Source organism: Lissotriton helveticus, chromosome 1_1, assembly GCF_964261635.1.
Source record: "Lissotriton helveticus chromosome 1_1, aLisHel1.1, whole genome shotgun sequence".
Taxonomy (NCBI): Eukaryota; Metazoa; Chordata; class Amphibia; order Caudata; family Salamandridae; genus Lissotriton; species Lissotriton helveticus.
In genome coordinates this window covers 1,053,343,442-1,053,357,372 of record NC_136057.1, presented here as the reverse complement: position 1 = coordinate 1,053,357,372, position 13,931 = coordinate 1,053,343,442, and the positions used below count along the sequence as shown (strand labels likewise).

At 44.3% G+C, this 13,931-nt stretch overlaps 1 protein-coding gene across 7 annotated transcripts in view; it reads left to right on the top strand.

The window, feature by feature from the left end:
* LOC144820423 (uncharacterized) overlaps nucleotides 1–13,931 on the top strand; it is an 858,373-nt gene that overhangs the window by 45,131 nt on the left and 799,311 nt on the right. For 6 of the 7 annotated variants that reach the window (XR_013607811.1, XR_013607785.1, XM_078677936.1 and 3 more), the window contains exon 2: nucleotides 414–435. Coding sequence is in view for 5 of the 7 variants with exons in the window: in XM_078677936.1 (XP_078534062.1) it covers nucleotides 414–435 (22 nt within the window). In the remaining 2 variants the exon portion in view is untranslated. The remainder of the gene's footprint in view (nucleotides 1–413; nucleotides 436–13,931) is intronic. The other variant, XM_078677933.1, reaches the window with a different exon arrangement.

Sequence of the window (13,931 nt, the reverse complement as noted above, 5' to 3'; positions counted from 1 at the left end):
TTCTGGACTGGACTCAAACAATTCTTCTTGTAGACTCCTGTAACAAATTACAACATGTAACCACTGACTACTGTACCTCACCTCCTATATAGCTACTACTTCTAGGTCACCTGTCCTTCCACCGTGGTTTGCAGCTCTCTTACCTTAGTGTTGATCTATGTGTGTCAATCTATCACTATTCTGTTGTGGTTAGGTGTGAGAATTGTTGTTGAACCCTGTAACACAAAATAATATGTAAATACTATTTCTATTTCTTAAGCGCTAACTTATCTCTCTCTCTGTTAAACTGTTGTTACCTGTACACCTGAACCTTGCTTTATCTTATATTCCTTTATAATGATATTTGTTGTAAATTAAGCAGCATGCAATTTAGACTTGTTCTGACGTGTCTTTCTCTTCTTCTTGTCTTTCAGCAGGTACGGACACCGCACGTTGGTAAGTACAATTATATATATATATATATATAATTATATCTACTTAAACCTATATTTCTGCTGCAAGGTAGTATTCAGTTCGAAAGTATGTGCTTATATCCAGAGAATGTTCTTTGATAAGTAAGGTCCTTGAATGTGCTGAGGAAACTGCTACTTGCGTCTCTACACTTCTGATTTCTACTTCAAGTCTCTTCCGGTTCTCTAATTTCTCACAGCACAGAGAGAAACTGGTCAAAAAGAAAATAAACTTCAGAAAAATATCCACTTGACACTGTAACTAGCGTTAAGGCTGAATACGCTTCTTAAGACTTTCAAAATGTGATTAAAGTCATAGAAAAACTTTTCACAAAGAATACGAGCAAATATCACTAGCTTCACTTAGCTTTTCAAATTCTTGAGCTCCTTCAAAAACCGCAGAGTCTTCAGAGGAAAATAGGACAGACCACTCAAGGAAAGCAGCCTGTCCTACCGTTCTGTCAGTTAAAGTGAACAGGCAATTTTGCGAGCGAGCGCTAAAACAGCTGCGGCCGCTCACGAGCAGAACAACTAGACCGATAACCCATGCGTCGGTCTTTGGCGGCCATCTTGGAATTCTGCGGCAGCGAAACCCATAAATATTGCAGACAAAGAGAGACTAAAGGTAACGAAATAACCCTGCAAAGTCTTGAATAGATGGGGCTCAGTAACTTGTGCCTCTTCTGACATTTCCTTGGGGTTTTAGGAATCCTGGACTGACCACTCCTGATGGTACCTCCCACCAAGGCCCCCTTCTCAACCTCTTTTGGCTTATTAGGATGGGTTCTATGAAATTCTTTCACCATTTGGAAGCATGCAGATTGTCTTTTGGTTCCCAAGTTCTTTCCTCTGGGCCATAACCCTTCCAATCTACCAGGTAGTACAACTTTCCTCTCCTTATTTTAGAACCTAAAATTCTTGTAACCTCAAACTCTTCATCAGACTGAATTTGAACCGAAGCTGATGGACCTCTCACTCTCAATTGTGGGGGATTCTTTTTCAACAGAAAGACCTGAAAAATCTGATGTAACCGTAACCTAGGTGGAAGACGAACCTTCACACACACGGGATTCACCATTCTCTCTACTTGAAAAGCTCCCACAAATCTATGTTGAAATTTACGATTCCTTTTCAGGCGCATATTTCGAGTCGAAATTACACCTTGTCACCCGATTCATAAATGGGATTAGCTTGTCTCTTCTTGTCTGCTTGCTTCTTGTGAGAACTCTTAGCTCTGATAAAATTACTAGTAGCTACTTGATAGGCCTTTTGTAAATCCTGAACCACCGCTTCTACAGCCGGGACCTCACTCTCTTGTTTTCCCTCAAATGTTTTTGGATGTCTCCCATAGTTTGAATAGAAAGGAGAATACCCTGTGGAGGAATGCTCGGCATTGTTATAAGCAAACTCAGCTGCCCAAATTAGACGTGGCCATTCACCCCTCATGATCCATCAAAAACAAGCGCAAGTATTGCTCCAGTTCTTGATTCACTCTCTCTGTTTGTCCATCAGTCTCAGGATGGAAACTGGTAGACAAATGAGAATCAGCTTCCAATCTCTTTAGAAAAGCCCTCCAGAAATGTGAAACAAACTGAGAGCCCCTATCGGAAATGACCATTGTTGGAATCCCATGAGCCCTGACTACAAGCAGCATGAACAGAATGTACAATTGGGTCGCAGTATGAATTGACTTCAGAGGGATAAAGTGACTAATTTTAGTAAAATTATCTACCACCACCCAAATTGTGGCGTAACCCTGACTAGAGGGGAGGTCGAAAATGAAATCTATGGAAATGGTGTGCCACGGATAATGAGCTGGGGGCAACGGTTGCAAAAAACCTTGTGGGGCAGACCTAGAGGATTTCCCTTTCATGCACTGTTCACAGGATGCCACATATTGTCTCACCTGAGCTTCCATGGTGGGCCACCAGAATTAATGTTGAATTAACTCCTAAGTCTTCTTGACTCCCTTGTGACCTGCGAGCAATTCATCATGACAATGTTGAATCACCTCTAAACGAAGATCATCATTAGGAACAAAAAGGTCGTCCAGGTAATATGGGTTTCCGTCTTTTATCTTTCTTCCAGTTCCTTCCTTTACCCAAGTACTCAACTCATCCTTTGAAAGGGAATTCTTCAACTTGTCTTCAAATTCTGGATATAAAATGGCTCTGATTATTTCTCCTGAGGAATAATCAGCCCTTCTTTAGTCTTGCTTTCTTCTTCACCAGTATTGAAATGAGATAAGGCATCAGCCATTCCATTAACAGAACCAGACCTGTAGGTTAACACAAAGATGTAATCTGCAAAAAACAAGGACCATCTCAATTGTCTGGGGGTAAGTGTCCGAGCAGATCTTAAAAATTGCAGATTTCAATGATCGGTAAAGACTGTCACTTCATGCTTAGCCCCTAACAGATAGTGTTGCCACTCTTGAAAGACGTCCTTGACTGCAAACAATTCTTTGTCAGCAATGGAATATTTAATTTCAGCTGCAGTTAATTTACGTGATCTGTAAGCCACAGGATGAAGTTGCCCAGTAACTTTGTGACAGTATTCCTCTAATGGCCAAATTAGACATATCAGCTTCCACGTAGAAGGGTTCTTCAGGGTTTGGATGCTGCAACACTGGCGCAGTGATGATAATCCTCTTGAGTTCCACAAAGGCTTCTTCTACTTCTGCATTCCATTCGAATTTGGTCTCTTTCTTCAACAAGTGAGTAAGTGGGCAAACTTTTTCTGAAAACTTGGGAATGAAACGCCTGTAGAAATTGGCAAAGCCAATAAAGCTCTGCACCTCCTGAACATTTCGCGGAGACGGCCAATCTTTAATTGCTCTTACTTTAGCCTCATCCATAGAGACTCCATCGGATGACAACACGAAACCCAAGAACTCCACTTGGGTGGCATGGAACACACATTTCTCCAACTTGACAAAGAGTTGATTTTCCAATAATCTGTTCAAGATTGCACGTACATGTTGAATGTGATCCTTCATGTTGGCTGAAAAGATGAGGATGTCGTCGATTATAGACAACTGCGAAACAATCCAAAAACTCTCTCAACACATCGTTGACAAAGTGTTGGAATGCCGCCGGGGCGTTGCACAGGCCGAATGGCATAACTTGGTACTCAATCAAACCCAGCCAAGTTCGGAATGCTGTCTTTCATTCATCACCTTCTGCCATACGCACTAAATGGTAGGCCCTTCCTAAATCCAATTTTGTATACACTCTTGCCTCTTTTACCTGATCTAGAAGTTCAGAAATTAAGGACAAAGGGTATCGGTTCTTCTTAGTGGCAAGATTTAACTCCCTATAATCAATACACAACCACAACTTGCCATCCTTCTTAGGAATAAAGAAGAGTGGAGATGAGACAGGAGCCTGGGATGGGCGGATACATCCGTTAGCCAGATATTGGTCCACATACTCCTTAAGATGTTGATTTTCTGCTTCAGACAGAGCATAGATTCTACTACAAGGCAACGAGGCTCCAGGCTCCAACTCAATTCTGCAATCATACTCTCGGTGTGGAGGTAATTTATTTGCTTCCTGTTCATCAAAAACGGAGGCAAAATCCTGGTATTCCTGTGGAATCTTTGGGACCTCTAACGCACAGATTGACTGAGTCAGACTGGCCAAACTCTTAGATGATGTAGTCGGATGGCTCTCTAATCCTTTACCATAACAATGTTGCTTACAATAATCTGAGTCTGTTAGTAATGGGATCACTTGGTGACCAGGGCTTTCGCCAAAGTCAGTCAGAGACCACCACTCCTAAGTCAGGGCAAGGGAGTTACACGCCAAGATAACCCCTGCTCACCCTCTAGGTAACGTGGCGCGAGCAGCAAGGCTAACCTCGGAGGCGATGTGAGTTAAGTATTTGCGCACGCACCCCAGCAACAACCCCCAAGGCCCACCACAAAAGAAACTCCACACAAGGTTATATAAAAATAGCCTTTGTATTACACCAAAACACATTAGATAAAACACACACTTTACAATGTGCCAACAGGCACGGGCAGAATTTACAGGGGATATGTAAAAGACAGGGCCACCTGGACCACTGTCAGGAATCAGCACTTTTAGAAGTAACACTTTTAGAAATAGCACTTCGAACATAGAACATAAATCACTGTAGCACAAATTAGAACATAAAGTACACAACCAGTAATCACTGGTAACCAGGACCTCACTAGCACCACCTGCACTAGGAGAAAAACAACCACCTAAGTATCACAATACCTGTAGGGGTGTAAGCACATAACACATGATGCATAACATACATTCAGCGGTGTAAGGAAGGAAAACACATGATGCATCAACAATACATTCAGAGGTGTAAGAACAAGGCACATGATGCATCAACAACACATTCAGAGGTGCAGGGAAGGAAAACACATGATGCCTAAAAACATTCAGAGGTGTATCAAAGAACTCAACTGCGCAAAAAAATCACATTAGTCACCACCTGTGACTGTCCCTAGGCCAACTGGCCTCTCTAGGGCTAGGACGCCCTGTGTCCCAAAGTCAGGGGGGGCCTAAACGTGGCAGCTGCCCACGAAGTGCTGGGCAGCTGTGTGCAATGATGGGGCCAACGTGGGAGCCTCGCAGGCTCTGGACAACTGACTGTCCCCTCTTGGAGCCTCGCTGGGCTCTAAACACAAAATGGCACTCAAAGAGCCTCTCTCAGGGCTCTAGAACACAAAATGCTACCCGGCGTTGGAATCCCTCATGGGGGGGGGGACTCGAAATAAACACATGGGCCCCTGAGCCTCTCTGGGCTCCTCAACAACAGAGGCCGCCGGAGACTATCGGGGCTCAACAACAAATGCCCCCAGGATTTTGGTGGAGTCCCTCTCGGGGGACTCGAACTAAAAAACTGCCCCCAGAGCCTCAGAGGCTCTAATTATCAATGGTTTCTTCGGTGGAGTCTCTCGTGGGGGACTCGGGACACACAAAATACCCTCTGAGCCTCTCAGGCTCGAAGACCCGAAAGGTGCGGCAATTCTGGGGGGGGGGAGCGGCCCTCTGCCAACCGGGACCGCTCTGAACCACAAACGAACTCGGGGAGCCTCTCAGGCTCTTCCCACTGGAGGGGAGGGGCAGGCACCGGCAATGTGCCCCGACGCCCTCCTCCCCGATACTGCACACCAGGGCCCCACTCACCGGCTCTCTGCTTCCCGGGCGGCTCTGGCTACGGGCTCCCTTCGACGGGCCTCTTCACCGGCTGCTGGCAGAGGTCCGGGGCTCTCCTCTCACTCGGGAGCCTCGGCAGGACGTGCAGGCTGCTTCCTGCTTCTCCGGCCTGGGCCCGTCACGCTGCAATCCGCCTGACTTCCTCTGGGGCCGCCAATGGCAGCGCGGCCCTGGGGATATGGAGGCGGGACTTCCGGGTCGCACTAGGCAGCGGCCCGGCCACGGTTTCAATGTCCCTGGGCTGCGGCGGTGATTTTCGAGGGGCAACAACGGGTGGCCACCGGCTGGTTTAAATCACTCTTTAAATCGAGGTGGGCACTCGTAAATTAAATAACGAGCGCCGCAAATTCGGCAAATGCCGGGTGGGCACCGGCTGGGCAACCAGAGCGCTCCCAAACACTCCAAAGGCCACGTCAAGCGCTCCCAGCGCTAGAGGGGAAAGTCAAGCGCTCCCAGCGCTAGGAATCCATAATGAAGCGCTTTCAAGCGCTTAGAGGCAAAAGCAAAAGCTCCAGCAAGGTCTGGAGGCAGGCAGAGGGGGGCAAGGCTGGGCCCAGAGCCAGCTCACTGGGTCTCCAGGCAGGGAGACAGTCCAAGTGGCGGTCCTCCGGCCCAGCAACAGCAGCAGCCCCCTCAGGATCCTGGAAGAGAACAACTTCTGTGGGGACACAGCCCCATTTTTATACTATGAAATCCTTTGTTTGTAGGTGCAGGGTCGGGGGAGACCAGTCGCAGCTGGTCTTGGAGCACCCTTGATGGCCCATCCCCTCACTCTATTCAGTGGCAGGACTAGGGTCATTAGACGCACCACAGGGGGTGGAGCCAGCATTGTGTGGGGAAAGCCCAGCCCCATCAGGAACCAGGTGCACTCCTCCCCAGCCATCAGCATGCTAATCTCCACTCTCACCACCGGGCAGACCCATCATGACTCATGGAGCCTGGCATCCCAGCCAGCTCCAGCCAATCACACGCCAGACACATTTTACACTAATATGCCAACTCCTAGAAGTGGCACTTCCGCACAAGACACAATCATGCCACATACATCATTGCGAAGCATTCAATTACACGAGTTCGCACATACCAAACTCGAGCATGCACACCTCACGCATCAGGAACTACCAGGGACACAGACATTCCCCATGCATTCCTATGGGCGGGCAGGCCAACCTTACTCCACGCACTCAGAGTGCGCACGCACTTTCCTACTGGGACACAGTAAAAGTGCGCAGAACCCAAAAATCACCATCACCAGGTCACCATTAAAAGCAAAAAAGTTTAGGGGTGAACCTGCCAGAAGGGCCAAGTCCAACAGAGTCCATTTCAATGGACCTCTTCGCCCAATCAATCCTAGGGTTATGCTCTGTTAGCCAAGGTGACCCCAAAATGAGTTGAAACTGAGGTGCGTCAATGAGACTAAATTTTAATATGCTTAGATGATTTCCAGGCCCTCTCAAGGAGATTTCTTCAGTGTCATACACAATGGGGCCCGAGGAAAGATTAGTACCATCCACAGCACAAACAGCTTCAGGTCTATCCTTCTTAAGAAATTGAATCTTCAAGGATTGGGCAAATCTGATATCACAGAAATTACCGGTTGCCCCGGAATCAATAATGACCGAAATTTTATTTACTTCCGAATTTCCACATCTTATTTGAATAGAGATAATAAAATGCGGAGCAGACAATTGCAAAGTGGTTGCAATGAATTGAGAATCAGGAGTTGGCTTATCAATAGCTTCCACCAGAGCAACTCCTCCTACTGGCGGAGCCTGTCTTTAACCCATGTGTTATTTTTTGGCTACTTTGGGTAATCTTTAAAGAAATGCCAGGAGTTTCCGTAATACATGCAAAGTTTGACACGGGTCCCTGAACCGACCCAGTTTGCATTGGTTCTTCGTCACCTATGACTTCTTTAGGTTTGGAAATTTCTGACCTAACTCTGTCGAATCGTGGAGGGATATATCTCACATGCTTGCGTCTTTCATTCCTTCTTTCACATTGACGTTGGTCAATCTGCAAGACTAGATCAGTTAATTCTGAAACTTCAGTAGGCCGCTTAGGAATTTGTGACAAACCGTCCTTTAACTTATCTTTCAGTCCTCTATAAAAGATGCCGGTTCTTTTGACTTCTGGCCAATTGGTCTCAACAATCAATTTATTAAATTGAGCCAGGTATGCTACCAAATCTCGATTTCCCTGCTTCAAATCCAGAAGTTCATTATCGGTAGTTTGAGAAATAGATCGTCTGTCAAAGATGCGTACAAATTCCTTCTTGAAATTATCAAAATCAAATAAAATGGAATCATTGTTGTTTACCAACGGCATAGACCACGCCGCTGCATCTCCACTCAGGTAGGACATTATGAAAGCCACCTTAGATTGATCCTCTTTTAATATAATGGGTCTACACAGGAAGTGTAAAGAACACTGAGTAAAAAAAATATCTGGGCCTTATGGGCATCCCCACTAAATCTTTCTGGTGCTGCCAGGGGAATCGTGGGAGAGATAGAATGTACAACCTGGGTAGTCAACTCAGTAACGGAAGGTGCAGGGGAGAAGGACAGAATATTACTTTCCTTGCACACAGGGTGCAAACCTATAGAGAATTCCTCAAATGTTTGTCATAAGAAAAGAGCCTCCTGACTCGACTTTCTCACTTCTTCCCTAAGAGACTTATTCTCTTCCATAGTATCACTCAATTGCTTCTGAATACCATCTAACACTGATGCTAAGGCCTTAACATCGATTCCCTCTGCCATCCTGCTCGGGTGGAAGTTTGGGCAACGGCACTTCAATCTGTCAAGTACCAAAACCTGAACTATAGATTCCACAGGAGCAGATGCGAATTTCCTCAATCCCCAACAGCACTACAGCGAGCTTCAATGCTCACTGGCAGAAACAAGGGGAAAAGGGGATTGGGACGAGAAAGAGAGACTGCACTGCTTCGTTTCTTCTGGACTGGACTCAAACAATTCTTCTTGTAGACTCCTGTAACAAATTACAACATGTAGCCACTGACTACTGTACCTCGCCTCCTATATAACTACTACTTCTAGGTTACCTGTCTTTCCACAGTGGTTTGCAGATCTCTTAACTTAGTGTTGATCTATATGTGTCGATCTATCACTATTCTGTTGTGGTTAGGTGTGAGAATTCTTGTTGAACCCTGTAACACAAAACGATATGTAAATTCTATTTCAATTTCTTAAGCGCTAACTTATCTCTCTCTCTCTCTGTTAAACTGTTGTTACCTGTATGACACCTGGACCTTGCTTTATCTTTTATTCTTTCATATGTTAAGGAAAGAAATGGGAGAATACCCCGAAGAAGAACCTTCTGATACAGAGGCAGGAAGGGAGGACCCCATAATGATAAACCTTACCCTTCTGAGCCAAAATCTTCAAATAGCAGCGCCTCGTCTCTCATCACCTCCAAAAATGTTCTCGTTGCAATCCTTGGAAAATGAAGGGCAAAGGGGAAATGAAAGTCAGAGCCCGAGCTATGTCTGGGGAGGTGCGCCAGATCAACCCCTGCAGTATCAAAAAGGCCAAAAAAAACTATCACAGCAGGACGTTATAAGAACTGGAAATCAAGCAAACCCAGAAAGGAACAATCCACAGGACTCTGTTCTCTCTGGAACGCCAACATCTTCCTTGATGGACCTAATATTGATGTTACAGAAGACATTACAAGGAATTCTAGACGTAACACTATCAAATAATGGAGTGTTGAAAGCTCAGAAACTGTTCTTAAAAAAGATTGAAGAGGAACTGGTGGGGATTAAGAGCCAAATGCCAAATATGTTAAGCCCAGTAGTTACCCCCCAGCCCATAGAAGAAAGCGTAGAGAACGAACCTGCAGAGGCAGTCGTGGTAAATCTAGTAGTTACACCCCAACCCATAGAACAAAGTATAGTAAATGAACCTGTAGAGGCATTAGATAATGTATATATCTCCAGACGCCCAATGCTGATAAAAAGGCGTGGTACGTATGCAGTGGCCCCCACTAGGAATAGGGTTGGTAAGAAACGGGCCCTGAACCTAGCAACAAAGAGAAAGGGGAAAAAACTAAAGGGGAAGGCACAATCAGGCCTAAATGCATCCGCTCCAATCTACGTACCGATTGGTCCCTCGCAATCGGAGATTAAAATAACAAAGACCCCGATAGTACCGAGGAAAAATTGGAGTAGTAAGGAGCTGAAGGAGAAACCTACAACATCCCACACCGTAAAGCAGAAAGTAAGGATATCCTTAGGAAAACCCAAAAGTGGCCAAAGAGTTGATAGCGCACAATCTCGAGAACCAGCAGGTGTGGAAAGCAAAGGGTTGCCACCAGGGAGAACAAAGGGCAGACAGTTAAAATACGAAACTCCCAAGAAATTATTAGAGGTGGATAACAACAAATGAGTACACTTGGAACAGATACAGGCTGTGAAAAGTGGAAAGATGGTTAGAAAAATGAACCCCCTAAATAGGGCGCAGATTCTGACAGCATTCGCCAAATGCAGTAGCCTGAGTGGGATCAGCACAAACGATCTAAGGCAAGTTGGCTTTGTAGAAAATAAAAATGGTAAGGAAATAACAAAAGTGTCACTTCACTCAGACCTGGTAAAAATGGCAATTCTAAAAGCTACTAGTGAGATAAATCAACTGGGAATAAGGGTAATTCCAGAGAGGGAAGTAAAAGTCCTCTCAGGCAGTACCTTTCTAAAATACCACGCAGGTCTAGGGAGGAGACAAGTGAAGTTATATAGAGATAACGAAGAAAACCGTAGCTGCATGAATATAGTGATAAATAATACAGGAAATGATGCCTCATGGGATAATTGGTCTCTATGCAGCAGCTATGTGGGAGACCCCAACGAGAGCTATACGGAGGAAGGGGCAGATGAGGGTGGCTTAAGTGAGGTAGAATAGGATGGGGGGTGCCGCAATGTCTAAGTCTCTTAACATGGAATGTAAATGGCTTAGGCAATGAGCTAAACCGAGAATAGATAAAGGAAGTAGTAAATAAAGTGGAAATTGCCTGCCTACAAGAGACTTGGACATGCGACGAAACCCCACTCATCAAGGGATTTCTACAATTGAGTCGCCCGGCCACGAGAAAAAGGTTTGGCCGCCCTTCGGGGGGGTTAATGACACTAGTATCAACAAAAGTATTGAGAGGAGTAACATCGTTAAAAATGAAATGTAAATGGGTACAGGCTTGTAGACTAGAATTGTGACATTGGAAATGAAATATAATATGTTGACTGTGATGAATGTATACATGCAGTGGGATAATGGAGCAGAGTATGAGAGTGAGATGGGATATTTTAAAGAGGATGTCGACCTTCTACTAGAAAAATATGCATCGGATGTACTGATAATTATGGGAGATTTTAATCATAAACTAAACCCAAAGAAGGCCGACCTCTGGAATAGAGAACTGTTTGAGGTGTATGGAATAAACCACGCTAGCTTTCCAGTATGTGAGTCCACGAAACAAGAAACGGAATTAGTACATTTCCTAGGAGGTAGGGGTCTCCAATGTCTGAATGGTAGAATGAAGACAGATTGCCCAGCAGGGAAGACCTTTAAAATAGGTTCACAGAATTGTCCAATTGACTACATGTTTATGCCAGCCTGGAATTTCCCTCTAGTACGGGATTTCAAGATAGAACAAAAAGAAGTTAGTGACCATAATCCACTGTACTTAATGATATTTGGGGGAAGAAAGATGCCTAGAGACAAAGTGATCCCACAGGATGTCGAGTACCCTAAACGTGTAACGACACGACTTATTGAGGAATACCAGGAGAAACTGAAGGCTATGCAAATTAAAGTTGAATCAGAAAATTTAGAGAATAAAAACTTTAAATGGTTCATAGAGAAGATAGACCAAGTAGTTCAGTGTCTAAGAATAGAATTAAAAAAGGATAAAAACAATAGCTCAAAACCCCCGGTCAGTCGAGTAAAATGGTTCTCTGTCGAGTGCCAATCTAAAAAGAGGGAGATAAGGGCAGCACAAAGAAGGCAAAAAAAGAACTTCACCCATGAGAGACAGAAACGTATAAACAAGCTGAAAACAGAATTTTAAAAAATGGTAAATGATGCAAAAAGGTCATATAAAGAAAAATGCTGGTTAAACCTGTTAGAAGCAATTGAAGAAAAAAACCTAAGACAATTCTGGAAAATGGTAAAGGCAGCAGCTGGCCCAACAGACGGAGAAATGAAATGTGTCGTGAGTGAGGCAGCCTGGGAGGAGTATATAAGGGAACTGTATGGGGTACGAGCTCCTCGAGATCATGTAGAGCCCCAAAAGTGGCAGGAAATATCTGAAGATCTTAAATCCGAGTTTAACGAAAAGCATGTTGAGCATATAATAAGAGAACTGAAGCTAACTTGTGCGGCAGGACCAGACAACCTTCCTGCACTAATACTGAAGTCAGAAGTAAAGTGGTGGGCAAGATTCTTCGCCCAGATGTTCCATATAATACTAACAGAAGGCATAATGCCACCAAACTGGAAGGGCGCAGTAATCAGGCCAATCCATAAGAAAGGGAGCATGGATGCACCACAAAACTACAGACTGATTAACCTCCTAGATATAGGAGAGAAGGTTTTCTCAAAAATTGTGTTAAATCAACTTAACGCATGGGTTAAGGAGTCTCAAATCGTACCCATAGAACAGGGAGGATTTAGGGAGGGGCACTCCACGATAGATCACGGCTTCGCATTGTGGGCAATGGCAAAGAAGTCAACGGAACAAAACGGCAAGTTATGCTGTTGTTTCGTTGACTTCCAAGCAGCCTTCGATTCAGTAGACCGGGACTGCCTATGGGAAACATTAATGAAGGAAAAAATTCCCAAAGACCTACTGACTATAATAAAGGAATTACATCGAGGTAACTGGGCTCAAGTCATCAGGGATACTGTGGGGTCATTGACGCAAAAAATACCCATTGCGAACGGCTTAAGACAGGGTTGCGTTCTGGCCCCACAGCTATTCTCCATATTCCTGTCAGACCTACCTGCCTACTTAGAGGTTGAGGGTAGTGCAAGTCCCAGAATGGACGGAAAAAAGGTGCCATGTCTACTCTATGCAGACGATCTGGTAATAGTAGATCAGACCGAGATAGGCCTCCAAAGAAAGTTGAACGCATTTAATGTATACTGTGCTAGAAAATTCTTAACAGTAAACTTAGATAAAACAAAAATGTTATGCTTTGGCAAAAAGGCAAGTAGGTTTCATTGGTATCTAGGCGATCTTAAACTGGAGAGGGTCAAAGAATATCGCTACCTAGGGATATGGTTCGATAAGACACTAAACTGGCGTACTCATCTGGAAGCACAAAAAGTAAAAGCTCATACTTCAATCTGTGGACTAAAAATGTTTAATCGGGATTATGGTGATTTGTCGCACCATCCACTGCTAAAAGCTTTTAATGCAATGATACCCCCACAAGTCCTTTACGGAGCAGAAATCCTTTATTTGAGCGGTAAGGGAGCCTGGGACTTGGTGGAAGGGAAATGCCTGAAAAGCCTCTTATCTCTCCCTCAATCATCTATGGTCCAAGCTATAAGAACAGAAATAGGTACAAAGTCTTGGGAGGTACAAGTACAAACGGCAATAATCAGACTTTGGAAACGATTGGAAGACACAGAAGGTCAAAAAGTTGCACAATGGTGCAGGAAAGAAATCCAAAATAGTGACCTAAAATGGGCAAAAGCTTGTAGGGAAAGAATGATGCAGGTTTGTAAAAGGCTAAAGGTGGAGGTGAACCAGGAAACGCATCAATTTGTCTGTACTAAGAGTGAGCTGAAATTTAATGGGAAGGAAGTATCCAGAAAGACTGATGTGGGATATATGGTAAAGAAAAAATCAGTAGAATTTATGATGAATTCTTGGTCAAACGATAACTGGTTTCCCTACTTAGACATTCTACCAAATCGCTGCTATAGGCAGGAGATATTAAGGCTGCGGATTGGGATCAATCCATGGTTAACAAATAAATACCTTAAATTAAAAATGTTAGATCATAATGGGTGCTGCAGGTGTAATTGGGCTCCAAAGGAGACCTTGTACATACTCTTCTTTTTTTTTTGTCAAATCTATTTTATTAGCATTTTATGTTAGTCACAAGACAGTGTAATATTCAGATAGGATAACAGGACAATCCAGGCACATCAGTGCTTTGTTAACAATTCACAGATCAGCTAGTTGTACAGTCCTGAGGTCCTGTTTACATTAACACATTCGGGCAGTGCGTGCGCTGTGCCCCGGTACATATATGTAG